General features: G+C 45.6%; 1 protein-coding gene across 9 annotated transcripts in view; it reads left to right on the forward strand.

Moving 5' to 3' along the window:
* The first annotated feature begins 2,255 nt into the window (after positions 1-2,255).
* Positions 2,256-15,929, forward strand: part of ADAM22 (ADAM metallopeptidase domain 22) — a 462,480-nt gene continuing 448,806 nt past the window's right edge. For 3 of the 9 annotated variants that reach the window (XM_077490871.1, XM_077490878.1, XM_077490879.1), the window contains exon 1: positions 2,256-2,557. In XM_077490871.1, coding sequence (XP_077346997.1) covers positions 2,476-2,557 — 82 coding nt within the window. In that variant the 5' untranslated portion in view covers positions 2,256-2,475. The remainder of the gene's footprint in view (positions 2,558-15,929) is intronic. The other 6 variants (XM_077490872.1, XM_077490874.1, XM_077490876.1 and 3 more) reach the window with 3 other exon arrangements.

Genomic DNA, 15,929 nt, shown 5'->3' on the forward strand with positions numbered 1-15,929 from the left:
GGTTGTTCTTGTCCCCCCCCCCCCCCCAAATATATCACATTGCCATTATTCAACCCTTGAATTCCTATATGTATGCAATTTTCTCAGTTAATAGGGGAGCTCTTTGGTCTTTTATGGACATTTAAGATATTGTACTGTTAGCAATCTAGTATTCAACCTTTGACGTTCTGAGCTAACAAACATCTATGCACTTTATGGCTGAAATTGCATCTCATTTGGGCCAAAATGGTGCAGGACTCTTTTTTGGTTCGGTTCACACTTGTGCGATCACAGACATCCCATGTGATTCACACCTCATTGCTGTGCAGATCACATGCAATGTCTGTGTGATGCAAATTCAGTCATACAATCTGTATGGCTGAAATCGCATTCGCTCCAAAATGGCGCAGGACCCTTTTTCTAGTCCGCACTGGAATCGGATTGCATGGGTGTTCACACCTATACGATCCAAATCCTGCACCATTTGACAGTTGGCACTGCAATCTGCGAACCGATACCCCCAGCAGTTCGCAGATGTCAGTGTGAACCAGTGTGCGATTCAGGTGTAATGCGAGAACCAGCACTGAATCGCAGGGTTTCCCACATTGCACCAGTGTGAATCGGGCCTTTTTGTCTGTACTGGAATCAGATTGCATGGGTGTTCACACCCACGTGATCTGATTTTATGCAATTTCACAGTTCGCACTGCAATTTGCTCACCGATCTGGGGATGTCATTAACTTTATATTGTCAACCACAGAGGTTCTAGGGAGCAGTGTGAACTGCCTGCAAGTCAGATGCGATGTGGGAACCCACTCATGAATCCCTGTGGTTCCCACAACGCACAGGCTGGGTTCACACTGGTGCGATGTGGGAAACCCTGCGATTCAGTGCTGGTTCCTGCATTGCACCTGAATCGCACACTAATTCACGATGTCATCTACGAATCACTGCAGGTGTCAATGTAAAGTTAATGACACCCCCCAGATCGGTTCGCAAATTGCAGTGCGAACTGTGAAATGGTGCAGGAATTGGATTGCATAGGTGTGAACTCTCATGTGATCCGATTCCAGTGTGGACAAGGAAAGGGACCTACACCATTTTGGTGCGAATGCAATGCGATTTTAGCCATACAGTTTGTATGGCTGAATTTGCATTGCATCAGACATCGCATGTGAGCTGCACAGCAACATGGTGTCAATCACTTGCGATGTCTGTGATCGCACAAGTGTGAACCCAGCCTAACCTTACATTGATACCCGCAGTGGTTCGCAGTGTGAACAAGTGTGCGATGCGGGAACCAGCACTTAATCGCATCGCACCAGTTTAAATCCTTTTTGTCTGCACTGGATTGCATGTGTGTTTAGAACCATGCAATCCGCTTCCATCCGATTTCACAGTTCGCACTGCATTCTGCGAACCGTTTTGAGGGTGTCATAAACTTGATATTGACACCTGCAGCAGTTCGCAGAGAGCGGTGTGAACTGCCTGCGATTCAGATGCGATGCGAGAACCTGCTCAGGAATCGCTGTGGTTCCCGCACTGCACCAGTGTGAACCTAGTTCACACCACAAAACGCTTCTGCATGCACGTTTTTGATGCGGTCCAGTGCGTTTTTTATGCATTTCCCGATGCGTTCCAGATGCTTTTTTCCTTGTGTTTTTTTCCCACTATACTGTCTTCTGGTGCGTTTTTTGATGCGTTCCAATGCATTGCGGAGCATTTTCGGTGCGTTTTGCCGCTTTCCAGTACAGCCCAGTGCAGGAAAAATGCAGCATGTTCTCTTTTTTTATGGAACTGTAAACCATATAACCTCCTTTCCATGCGTTTTTGATGCTGAAAAAAATGCACTGGACTGCATGTGGTGTGAACTGGCCCTAAAATAAGTTCTTTGCATTGGTGGATATGTATATTTTGTTTGCGCTGATTTATTTATTATTGGTTTACATTATTAGCTGCCTAGATTGAGTGGCTGATAGGATAGGTGGATTGTAATTGATACATTGTATATAATAAAGATTGTAATCTGAAGCTATGCAGCTGGTGATGTCTTTGTTTAGGAATCATCTGCTTTGTTTTTCTATCAGTACAATAAAGCTGGTGGTTCTATAGAGCAGCCCTGTGAACTGCCATGGATGGATGGATGGATGGATGGATGGATGGTGCTGTGACAAGCTCAGCTGCAGAAAGGCCAGCATCAGTAAGAATAGACTACATTTCCCAGGGTGCTCCCTGGAAGGAGGCAGGCTATGCAGGGCTTCTTCTGATGTATCTTAGGATGTGGCTGTGCATGTGGATGAGGAGACCTGGGAGGTGCTTGAGCACTCACATCCCCATCTAACCACCCAATGCAGTAAAAGCACAAGCACACACACTAATGGAAGCCAGGAGGACACAATGCAGCACTCTGTGTGACTGGCAGCAGGGGGACCCCAGCAGCACCATGAGGACATCGCTCTGATTGCTGCTAGACACATGCCCGGATAACAGGCAGCCATGCAGTCTGCAGCCTGCTGGGCTCCATGGATCTGCTGTGTGATTGGATGCGTCTATGTGGTCCATGCCAGCATCCAGCCAGGTAAGCCGACGGTGCCTTGCTAGAAGCCTTTGCGGCTGGATGCGCCATCTCATCCCATGCAAGGGGGATAGCTGCCTTCCTTCCCCTCCTCTCATTTCCCTGCAGAGATAGATGCTGCTGCTGCTACCAAACAGCATCTCATCTCTGACCTGCAGGCAGCATCCTTGTCATTGCAGATGGTCAGGAAGATGATCAGAGGCATAGATAGTCAGGGGGTGATCAATCAGAGGTGTAAATGTTTACAGGGGTGGCCAAAGGTGTAGATGGTCAGAGGGATGATTGGAGGTATAGATAGTCATGGGGATAATCAGGGGTGTAGATGGTCAGGGGGCGATCAGAGGTGTAGATGGTCAGGGGGTGATCAGAGGTGTAGATGGTCAGGGGGCGATCAGAGGTGTAGATGGTCAGGGGGCGATCAGAGGTGTAGATGGTCAGGGGGTGATCAGAGGTGTAGATGGTCAGGGGGCGATCAGAGGTGTAGATGGTCAGGGGGCAATCAGAGGTGTAGATGGTCAGGGGGCGATCAGAGGTGTAGATGGTCAGGGGGCAATCAGAGGTGTAGATGGTCAGGGGGCAATCAGAGGTGTAGATGGTCAGGGGGCAATCAGAGGTGTAGATGGTCAGGGGGCGATCAGAGGTGTATATGATTAGGGAAGTGATGAAAGGTGTAGATGGTCAGGGTCCTGACCAGAGTTGTAGATGGCCAGGGAGATGTCCTGAGCTGCAGATGGTCAGGGCGGTGATCAGAGGTGTAGATGGTCAGGGGGATAATCAGAGCTGCAGATAGTCCGGGAGATAATCAGAAGTGTAGATGGTCAGGGCAGTGATCAGAGGTGTAGATGGTCAGCGGGGTGATCAGAGGTGTAGATGGTCAAGGGTGTTATCAGAGGTGTAGACGATCAAGGGGGGTGGGGGTGATCAGAGATGGAGATGATCAGGGGTGTGATCAGAGGTGTAGATGGTCAGAGGGGTGATCAGAGGTCTTGATGGTCAGAGGGGTGATTAGAGGTGTAGATGGTTGGGGAGATGAGCAGAGGTGTAGATGGTCAAGGAGGTGATCAGAGGTGTAGATGGCAAAGGAGATGATCAGAGGTGTAGATGGCAAAGGAGATGATCAGAGGTGCAGTTGGAGGGACCCACTTTTTACAGCCCCCCCCCCCCAGTCAAAGCCAGGACTGGGGTATCTCTGGCTGGGGCTATCTTCCAGCTCCCTCACAAGGCCAAGTGTTATAGGGTGCCCAGATGCTGCCTGCATGAGTGGTGTGTTTAAAGGATCCATTAACCCTTTCAGGGCTGGGGGGGGGGAGACCAGAAAAAATGGGCTATTGAATTACTTAAGGGGTCTGATTTTTTAGTAGTTTGTGAATGTTAACAAATGCATTCTATAGTAAACAATGTTAAAAGTGGGTGTAAACCCTATCGAATGACATTTCAATGCATGTCATAAATGATTGCCTTTTTTAAAATCAATATTCTTGTTTCCCCTATTCATCCTTTTCAGATTCTGATCTCCCTAGCCTCTTTTCACAAATGATTTTCTTTTCTTTTTTTTTCTTTTTTTGTTTTTTAATATAATTTGCAGCTATTTTTATCCAATTCTGCTTTTGATCTCCATAGCCCCTTTGGAGCTACTTTCTATCTGCATACTCTCCAGACAGCATGGAATTTCCAAGGGTGGGTTTCCTAATGGTGACAGCAGCGGACTATGCCTGTGTAATGTGTGTAGAAATGACCATGTGACAGGGTGGCAATGCAGGAGCATAGTTGGGAGACAGGAACAGTGTTGTCACCTCATAACAGGAAGTGCCTGAATAAGGTCCATTACGGCTGGTGTTGTGTCGAATACTGTCCCCTGTCGGATAGTGTCTGCCCTGTACGGAGGACAAGGAGATGCCGAAAGTCTACGAAGGTGAACTGCGCCTGCACACTGAGTCCAGGTTCAAGCCCCACCATCTAAGTGGACATAGAGTTAGTATAAAAAAATTGCAGAGCGAAGCAAGGCCAAGCCTGAAGCGTGGCGAGCGAAGCGAACCTGCGAGGGACCCTGTTACTAAGTGCTAACATATGTCCATTAGGATGGTGGGGCTTGAACCGTCACTCATCTTCAGAGACTTTCGGAGTCTCCTTCTCCTTCGCACTGTGCAAGTGCTGCGGCTGCGCAGTACGGGGCAGACACTATTCGATGGGGGGGCAGTTTTTGGCAGAACACCGGATCACTAGGTGTTATTTTGATGAAAGCTGCTAATTTACAAAAGATGGAAAATTACAATTGAAATAACATAACATGTTAATATCCAACTCCAAAAAAGAAAAATAGAAGTCCTCCCTTGTGGTGGGACTGCACCTACACTGCAAGGGTTAACTTTGTTTACGTCTCAGGAACAGGAAAAGCCCTTTTTACTTCCCCTATCCTTTATTATCCTAGCAGACAGCTCTTCCCCAGGTTCCGGCCCTTGGTGTCCTCACATCCAGTGCAGGGCATTGGGCTCTGCATTGATCTTCATGATGTCAGAGGACCTTAGACCACCAGGGCATAGGGGAGAAGAAGCTGTGGGGCCAGTCATGTAGCTCTGTGGGAGAGGAGAATTAGGTAAATAAGAGTGCTGTTCAAATTCCCCTAGACTGAAAGGAACATTTAGCCCTTGCTGTGCGCCCGGCTACAATGGAGCATTTTTACTTTTCCTGCAGTTCAGCTTTAAAGATTATGTAAGACTTTAGCAAAGGTTTTTATCTGCTTTAAAGTGGTAGTAAACTCTCTATGGTTATTTTTACCTACAGGTAACCTTATAATAAATGTAAATTAAAAAGGTAAAATCAATATCTCCTAAACGTGCATCGTTCAGGAGATATTCTAGTGAGCAGCAGCTGGTGACCTCACTGGCACATGTGCTCTGAAGGAACGGTATACCCGTGTCTTTCCTTTAAAGCTCTGTGCCGCCAATGTGACTCCCATGCACATGCGTGAGTGACGTCATCGTGGCTGGGCCATTCAAGCGGCCGCAGCCTGTGAACCTGGAAGAAAGACCGGGTGAAGGTGGAAGCCTCTGCAGCAGTGACAGGGTGCCGCTGGAGGCCTTCAGTTCAAGGTACGTCTTGCATACTGTGCTAGTATGCAATGCATGCTAGCACATTATGCCTTTACCTTGCAGGAAGAGTTTTGGGGGGGGGGGGGTTTCTCCAAATTTACTACTGCTTTAAAAACACTTTTTACTACAGGCAAGCCTATAATTAGGCTTACCTGTAGCTACACTGGATATCTCATAAACCTGCACGGTTTAGGAAATACCACTGTATTTGCATGTGCCAACATCATCGACACATGCACACTTAAAGCGGAGGTCCACCCTAAAGTGGAGCTTCCGCTCATTGGAACCCTCCCCCCCTCCGGCGCCACAATTGGCACCTTTCAGGGGGGAGTGGGGTGCAGATACCTGTACAGTACAGGTATCTGCACCCACTTCCGGCATAGATATCTGCAGAAAGTTCGCCCCTTTCCGAAAGTCCCCCGCTGTCTGCTGGGAAACACATGGATCCCAGAGACAGCGGGGACCATCCTTATTGCGCAGCGCGACTCACGCATGTGCAGTAGGGAACCGGGAAATGAAGCCGCAAGGCTCCACTTCCTGATTTTCATACCCAAGATGGCGGCGGCAGCACCCGAGAGACGATCGAGAGATCGGCTTCGGGTGCCGACATCGCGGACGCGCTGGGCGGGTAAGTGTCATTATTTTAAAAGTCAGCAGCTGCAGTATTTGTAGCTGCTGGCTTTTAAAAAAAAACAAAAACGGCGGAACTCCCGCTTTAAGCAAACTGAAGCAACGGCACATACGTGCTGTTGCTTCAGTTAGACTATGCCGTTACCGGCAGCTCCCGCATGCATGCGCGGGAGTGAAGTCATCATGGCTCAGGCTAATCACAGTGCCGGAGCCGCAATACCCAGAAGTAACCCGCGGGAGTGATGTCGGCCGCTGGAGCGCTGAAGGAGGATCGCTGCGAGGGCTTCAATCTCAGGTAAGTAATTCATAATGAGCTAGTATACTATGCATACTAGCTCATTATGCCTTTGTCTTGCAGTTTTTTCTCTTTTTAGGGTTTAGAACCACTTTAACTATTACAGTAGAACCTTGAATGGCAAGTAACATGGTTTACGAGCGTTTCACAATACAAGCTATTTAAAAAAAAAATCCTGACTCGCTTTGCGAGCGTTGTTTCGCAAGATGAGCAGGATTCAAGCCGCTGGAGTGTGCAGTACCGCATTTGACCAGAGGTGCGGGGGCGCTGGTGACGCTCGGAAACACTCGGAGACACTCATTTCCCGAGTGTCTCTGAGCGTCTCCAAGTGTTTCTGAGTGTCTCCGGCACCCTGCACCTCTGGCCGCATGTGGTAAACATAGACCAGCAGTGGCTGTGGAACGGGTTATCTGAGTTTTCATTATTTCCTATGGGGAAACTCACTTTGATATACGAGTGCTTTGGATTACAAGCATTCTTCTGGAACAAATTATGCTCGTAATCCAAGGTACTACTGTATTTGAAACAAATGCATCCCATAGTAAGCAATGTATAGAAAGGCATGTGTGTTATTTAAAAGACATCAGATGAATTTGAATTGCCATCTTTGTCCAACACTTTCCCCATGCATTTCAGTAAAAAGTGTTTACAAAGAGAAAAAAAAAAAACTTTGGCTCCCATCATGCAGTTTGGTTTCCCACAAGGCATTTGTCAAAGCATCACAGGGCGATTTGCATTTATTTTGGACACATTCAGAATGCGGTTCCATGGATTTTCTTAGGAACGGTATCATGTGCAATGACAACATAGAATTACCGTTAAAAGAAACAAATAAATTAAATTAAGTTTCCATTATTTCCTGCCACAGGAATTTGCTGCTGGCTGTAATCACAGGTGTACAGTAAATGTGGCCTTACAAAAAAGGGGAAGGACTGAAATATGTATCTTTTTATGGAGAAAATGCTCCTCCATGCTCCCTCCAGCGCTGCTCATATACCTAGACACTTACCTACAGTATATGATCTATGGCAGTGATGGCGAACCCTGGCACCGCAGATGTTTTGGAACTACATTTCCCATGATGCTCAAGTACACTGCAGAGTGGATGAGCATCATGGGAAATGTAGTTCCAAAACATCTGGGGTGCCAAGGTTCCCCATCACCGATCTATGGTGGAGCAGGTGATCAGAGCACAGGTATCTTTTAATTTTGAGCAGGGGGTCATATGGCCTAAGGGTTTTTGTTCATGTGACCAAGATGGGAAGGAAGCCTTTAAAAAAAAAATACTCTTTAACCACTTCAGCCCTGGAAGGATTTACCCCTTTCCTGACCAGAGCACTTTTTGCGATTCGGCACTGCATCGCTTTAACTGACAATTGCGCGGTCCTACAACGTTGCAGCCAAACAAAATTGACGCCCTTTTTTCCCCACAGATAGAGATTTCTTTTGCTGGTATTTGATCACCTCTGCGTTTTTTTTCGCTATAAGCAAAAAAAGAGCTACAAATTTTTTAAAAAACGCACTAAAAACACTTTTTGCTATAATAAATATCCCCCCAAAATATATAAAAAAAACATTTTTTTTTCTCAGTTTAGGCCGATATGTATTCTTCTACATATTTTTGGTAAAAACAAAAAAAATTGCAATAAGCTTATATTGATTGGTTTGCGCAAAAGTTATAGCGTCTATAAAACAGGGATAGATTTATGGCATTTTTATTATAATTATTATTATTTTTTTATTAATAATGGCAGTGATCTGTGATTTTTGTCGTGACTGCGACATTATGGCGGACACATTGGACACTTTTGACACTATTTTGGGACCATTGTCATTTATACAGCGATCAATGCTATAAAATGCACTGATTAGTGTGTAAATGATACTGGCAGTGAAGGGGTTAAACACTAGGGGGCGATCAAGGGGTTAAGTCTGTCCTAGGGAGTGATTCTAACTGTGGGGGGGATGGACTTCAACTCACATGACAGCGATCACTGCTCCTGATGACAGGGAGCAGTGATCTCTGTCATGTCACTAGGCAGAACGGGAAATGCCTTGTGTACAAAGACATCTCCCCATTCTTCTGCTTCGTGACACGATCGCGGGCACCTGGCTGACATCACAGTCACGGAGCTCGCGGTGGGCATGCGCACGGCCACAATTCCGCTTCTTAAAGGGGACGTACCTGTACGCCCATTGGCTCAGCCGTGTCATTGTGCCGACGTATATAGTCATGCGCTGGTCGGCATGTGGTTAAAGCAGTAGTAAGCCACCACGCGTTTTTTTTTTTTTTTAAACCTGCAAAGCAAAGTTATAATGTGCTAGTATGCATCGCATACTAGCACATCATGTGAAATGTACCTTAAAACGAAGCCCTCCAGCGGCTCACTGACAGAGCTTCCATCTTTACCCGGTCTTCCTCCTGGGTTCAGGTCCGGCCGTCTGATTGGCCGCGTGATGATGTCACTCCTGCAAGCCTCTATTCACAGAACAGGACTCTGAAGGAACGGCACGGTCATGCCGTTCCTTCAGAGCGCAGGAGCCTGTGACATCACCGGCCCATTCACAAGTAAATATCTCCTAAGGAGATTTTTACTGTACTTATAGGTGAGCCAAAAAACAACCATACAAGTCTACTCTCACTTACCTTTCTATCTTAGCATAATTCATGCTTCTGTGTAGTTCCATGTGAGAGAGTTAATTGTTTCTAAGATTTATTTTGGTCTAAAAACAAGGATCATCTTATAAATTATCAGTTCTGTAAATCTGCTATATGTCGGTCGACAAGTGGTTAAGACTTTAGGGGGGCTTTGGTGTCAGTGGAGGGGATAGTCCCCCATTGTTAGTGCCAGTGCAGGAATTATCACCCCGTTGTTGGTGTCAATAGGAGGAATAGTGCCTCATTTCAGTGGGGGAAAGTGTGCCCCAAGGGCCGGATAAAGGCACGCAAAGGACCGCATCCAGCCCCCGGCCACAGTTTGGAGACCTATCTTAAAAAAACATGATTTTGTCCAGGGAAAACTGGGGACACTTGACAACTTGAGCTGGCTATACTACCAGGTGACCAAGAAAAAATATACAACACATTCTTCATCCACACCATACAGTGCAGACCGACAAATCTCCCGCCGACACTATTCAATTTTGATAGCTGTCCCTACTGGCTATCTAAATACCTTAACAGTGGCTGCATCTGATTGCATGCAGCCCCTGTTTGGCCAACAAACTTTCTGCCTGGCTCCTTCAGTTTTTCAGAAGGAAGGATGTCAGGCAAGAGGATTCTGGATACTGTAGGACACCCAAGCTTTTGAATATGTGAGCAATTTATTGCTGGTACTCTTAGGCCGGGCTCACACTATTGCGAATTGAAAGCGCAATTTTCACATCGATCGTCTAGAACACGGTGACGCACAACACGTATGATGGGACTAGAAAAAGGAAGTTCAATAGCCAGTAGCCAATAGCGTTTTTGGTCCGTCGGACCAGCACACAGGCGAACGGTTTTCCCGATAGGAACTGATTCTGTCGGAAAGATTTAAAACATGTTCTATTTCTATATCCATCAGATGAGGCATACACACGTATGGAATATTCGATGAAAAGTTTCCGTCTGACTTTTTCTGCCGGAAAGTCCGACCGTGTACACGGCATAACTATGACTCTTCTTAAAAATATTCCCTTCCCCTCCTCCTACCTATCCTGCCAAACCTGCAGGAAAGGGATGTGTGTATTTACCTACAGGCATACCCCACTTTTAAGTACACAATGGGGTTTATTTACTTAAAGCTGGAAAGTGCAAAATCAGGCTCACTTCTGAATAGAAACCAATGAGCTTCTAACCCCAAAAATTATTAAAAGCCAGCAGCTATATATACTACAGCTGCTGACTTTTAATAAATGGACACTCTGTCCAGCGATGTCGGCAACCTAGGCCGATCGATCGCTCGGCTGCTGCCGCCGCCATTCTCGGTGAGGGAATCATGCAGTGAAGTGTTTTGTGGCTTCACTTCCTGGTTCCCTACTGCGCATGCACGAGTCGCGCAGCACAATGGGAATGGCCTGCGCTGTCTCTGGGACCTGTGTGTGTCCCAGCAGACAGCGCGGTCGGGACAGGAAGCAGCATAGACTCCCGTGGGAGTCTATGCCCGGAAGTGCGTGCAAATACCTGTCTTAGACAGGTATCTGCACCCCCCTGAAAAGTGCCAACTGGGACACCGGAGGGGGGAGAGTTCCAATGAGCGTAAGTTCCAATTTAGGATGGAACCCCGCTTTAAGCTTTGGTAATAAAACCTGGCAGCTCATTGGTTTCTATACAGAAGTGAGCCTGATTTTGCACTTTCCAGCATTAGTAAATAAACCTCATTGTGTACTTAACCACCTCGCGCCCGCCCTATAGCCGAATGACGGCCGTAGAGCAGGCGCGTTCGTCCGGGAGGCCGTCCCTGGACGTCCTAATGTTTACTTCCGCAATGCGGGCACGCATCGCGGAAGTTCTGTGTTCGCCGTGTCCCCCGGGGACAGGCAAACACAGATCGCTGTAAACGGCCAATCACAGCGGCCGTTTACAGCGTGATCGGCGTGTCCAATGGGAGATGATCTCATATGTAAACATATGAGATCATCTCTCAGCGCCGCCCTCCCTCCTCACACAGACAGTGTGAGAGGGGAGAGATGAACGGCTGCAGCGGCAGCCGTTCTGCCTTGAGTTGATAAAAAAAAAGTAAAAAAAAAAGTGCCATCCTCCCCCAGCAGTGCCATCCGCCCCAGTGCCACCTGTTGTCAGTGCCATCTGTCATCAGTGCCACGTATAAGTGCCATCTGTCATCAGTGCCACGTGTCATCAGTGCCACATAGTGCCATCTGTCATCAGTTCCATGTATTAGTGCCATCTGTCATCAGTGCCACCTGTCAGTGTCACGTGCCATCTGTTGTCAGTGTCACGTGTCATCAATGCCACTTATCAGTACATCTGTCATCAGTGTCACGCATCATCGGTGCCATGTATATGTGCCATCTGTCATCGGTGGCACGTATTAGTGCCATCTGTCATTAGTGCCACGTATAAGTGCCACGTGTCATCAGTGCCACATATTAGTGCCATCTGTCATCAGTGCCACGTGTCATCAGTGCCACGTATAAGTGTCATCATTGCCACATATCAGTGCCATCTGTCATCAGTGTCACGTGTCATTGTCCTGGTGCTTCAAAAGTGTAATAAATAGTCAACAAGTTAGATGTGTAATTTATGTTCCTAGAACACATGATGGCGCTACCTGCATGTTGGGCCTCTCTATGTGGCCAGGCTGTGAAAAAGTCCCACACATGTGGTATTGTAATACTCAGGAGGAGTAGCAGAATTTTTTGGGGGGTGTCATTTGTGGTATACACGTGCCACGTGAGAGAAATAACCTATTACAATGACAATTTTGTGGAGAAAAAAAAATGAAAAATCTTAATTTTGCAAAGAATTGTGGGAAAAAAATGACAACATCAAAAAGCTCACTATGCCTCTTACTAAATACCTTGGAATGTCTACTTTCCAAAAAGGGGTCATTTGGGGGGTATTTGTACTTTTCTGACTTGTTCGGGTCGCAAGAAGCGAGATAGGCCACCAGTACATCAGATGTAATCAATTTTGTGCGATTCGCACCACAGCTTGTAGACTCTCTAACTTTCACAAAGACCAAATAATATCCACTAATTTGGGTTATTTTTACCAAAGATATGTAGCAGTATAAATTGTGGCCAAAATTTATGAAGAAAAATTAATAATTTGCATAATTCTGTCACAGAAACAAAGAAATATGCGTTTTTTTTTCAAAATTTTCGGTCTTTTTTCATTTATAGCGCAAAAAATAAAAACCCCAGAGCTGATCAAATACCACCAAAAGAAAGCTCTATTTGTGGGAAAAAAAGGACAAAAAATTCATTTGGGTACAGTGTTGAGTAATTGTCATTCAAAGTGTGAGAGCACCGAAAGCTGAAAATTGGTCTGGGCAGGAAGGGTGTTTAAGTGCCCAGTAAGCAAGTGGTTAAAAGTGGGCTATGCCTGTATTTTTAAATTGTAACTAAAGGCAAACCTTTTTTATTTTTTGCATTTTGAATAGGGAATGTTATAACCTCTGGTAGTTTTTTGCCATCTGTGTCCCATAGGGGAGATATGTCTTTATTTCCTGTCCCAAAGCCAAAATAGGAAGTAAGAGGAAATCCTGGGGGTCACCAGAACTAGTGTCCCCCATTGAAAGATTTCCCCTCTACTAGTGTTTTGGTGTCAGCCCGAAATGTGGAATTTACTTTTACTTTCACTTTCAATGACAATGGTAAACAGGACAAATAGAGAAGGTGAATCCCTCTCTACTCTATCCAAAAAAAAAGTTTTGCCTTTAGTCAGAATTTAACCTCTTCAATACCAGGCACTTTCACCTCCTTCCTGCCCAGGGCAATTTTCAGCTTTTAGCGCTTTTGCACTCTAAATGACAACACTGTACCCATATGCCATTTTTTTATTTTTTTTTAGACAGATAGAGCTTTCTTTTGGTGGTATTTAATCACCAAGGAGTCTTTTAAAAAAAGACCGACAATTTAAAAAAAAATATATATATATATTTTTTCTTAGTTTAAAATTTCTGCAAATAAGTAATTTTTCTTCTTCACGGATGTGTGTTGATGAGGCTGCACTGATGGGCACTGATGAGGCTGCACTGATGGGGCAGCACTGATAGGTGGCACTTATAAGGCAGCACTGATAAATATTAATAGGCTGCACTAATGGGCATTGATTAGGCTGTACTGATAATCCGGACACCGATGATCAGTGCCCTGATTATCATTGTAAAGAATGCGCTGACAGCCTTGTCAATTATTGTCTCTGCTTTCCTCACATAGACACAGCATGTAAGTAAAGAACTTCCAATAACTGGCAAGTCTGATTGCACGTGACCAGCTGTGATTGGACGCAGCTGATCACATGGTAAAGAGCTGCTGTGATTGGCCCTTTTTGGCAATCTCCCAGAACTGGAGGACTGCACTGTAGCAGTCTTTTGGCTATAGTGCGGTCAGGAAGTGGTTAACTTGCTCTGCTCCAATCACTTGATTTAGCCGTTCCAGGTTTCCTGTATTAGTGAGCGGTGGCTGCACGTCAGAGGAAAAAGCACCGATAACAGCTTTCCCATTGGAGCCCCATGGTTGACGTCACAGCTCTCGGAATACACAGCTTTTGTCCAGTGCTCCAGTGCAGATTTAAAAAAAGGTAAAAAAATAAAAGTATACAGATACAGTTCGTTTTATGTTAGGCAGGATAGGTAGGAGGAGGGAGGAAACATTGTTACCAATAATTCCACTTTATTAAATTGCTATCTGTTTAGCCTGCAAAAAATGTTTCCAGCCTAAGGCACACCTGTGCAATAATCATGCTGTCTAATCAGCATCTTGATATGCCATACCTGTGAGTTGGATGGCTTCTCTCGGGAAAGGAGAAGTGCTCATTAACACAGATTTAGACAGATTTGTGAACAATATTTGAGAGAAATAAGCCTTTTGTGTACATATAAAAAGTCGTAGATCTTTGAGTTCAGCTCATGATAAATAGGGGCAAACACAAAAGTGTTACGTTTATAATTTTTCTCAGTTTATATATACAATATCTCACAAAATTGAGTACACCCCTCACATTTTTGTAAATATTTTATTCTATTTTTTCATGTGACAACACTGAAGAAATGACACTTTGCTACAATGTAAAGTATTGAGTGTACAGCTTGTATGATGGTGTACATTTGCTGTCCCCTCAAAATAACTCAACACACAACCATTAATGTCTAAACTGCTGGCAACAAAATTTAGTACACCCCTAACTGAAAATGTCCAAATTGGGCCCAAATTGTCAATATTTTGTGGCCACCATTATTTTCCAGCACTGCCTTAACCCTTTTGGGCATGGAGTTCACCAGAGCTTCACAGGTTGCCACTGGAGTCCTCTTCTACTCCTCCATGATGACATCACAGAGCTGGTGGGTGTTAGAGACCTTGTGCTCCTCTACCTTCCATTTGAGGATTCCCCACAGATGCTCAATAGGGTTTAGGTCTGGAGACATTCTTGGCCAGTCCATCACCTTTACCCTCAGCTTCTATAGCAAGGGCAGTGGTCGTCTTGGAGGTGTGTTTGGGCTCATTATGTTGGAATACTGCTTTGTGGCCCAGTCTTCGAAGGGAGGGGATCATGCTTTGCTTTAGTATGTCACAGTACATGTTGGCATTCATGGTTCCCTCCATGACCTGTAGCCCCCCAGTGCTGGCAGCACTCGTGCAGCCCCAGACCATGACACTCCCACCACCATGCTTGACTGTAGACAAGACACACTTGTCTTTGTACTCCTCACCTGGTTGCCTCCACACGCTTGACACCATCTGAACCAAATACGTTTATCTTGGCCTCATCAGACCACAGGACATGGTTCCAGTAATCCATGTCCTTAGTCTGCTTGTCTTCAGCAAACAGTTTCCAGGCTTTGTGCATCATCTTTAGAAGAGGCTTCCTTCTGGGTCGACAGCCATGCAGATCAATTTGATGCAGGCTGACCCCCTACCCCTTCAACCTCTGCAGCAATGCTGGCAGCACTCATACGTCTATTTTACAAAGACAACCTCTGGATACGATTCTGAGCACGTGCGCTCAACTTCTTTGGTCAACCATAGCGAGGCCTGTTCTGAGTGGAACCTGTCCTGTAAACTGCTGTATGGTCTTGGCCACCATGCAGCAGCTCAGTTTCAGGGTCTTGCCAATCTTCTTATAGCCTAGGCCAGTGATGGCGAACCTTGGCACTCCAGATGTTTTGAAACTACATTTCCCATGATGCTCATGCACTCTGCAGTATAGTTGAGCATCATGGGAAATGTAGTTTCAAAACATCTGGGGTGCCAAGGTTTGCCATCACTGGCCTAGGCCATCTTTATGTAGAGCAACAATTCTTTTTTTCAGATCCTTAGAGAGTTCTTTGCCATGAGGTGCCATGTTGAACCTCCAGTGACCAGTATGAGAGAGTGAGAGCGATAACACCAAATTTAACACACCTGCTCCCCATTCATACCTGAGACCTTGTAACACTATCGAGTCAAATGACTCCGGGGAGGGAAAATGGCTAATTGGCCTCAATTTGGACATTTTCACTTAGGGGTGTACTCACTTTTGTCGCCAGCGGTTTAGACATTAATGGGTGTTGAGTTTTTCTGAGGGGGCAGCAAATTTACACTGTTATACAAGCTGTACACTCACTACTTTACATTGTAGCAAAGTGGCATTTCTTCAGTGTTGTCATATGCAAAGCTAAAATAAAATATTTTACAAAATTGTGAGGCGTGTACT

The sequence above is a fragment of the Lithobates pipiens genome, unplaced genomic scaffold (assembly GCF_037356315.1).
Source record: "Lithobates pipiens isolate NorthernLeopardFrog02 unplaced genomic scaffold, aLitPip1_a1.2 Scaffold_19, whole genome shotgun sequence".
In the NCBI taxonomy this organism is placed as follows: Eukaryota; Metazoa; Chordata; class Amphibia; order Anura; family Ranidae; genus Lithobates; species Lithobates pipiens.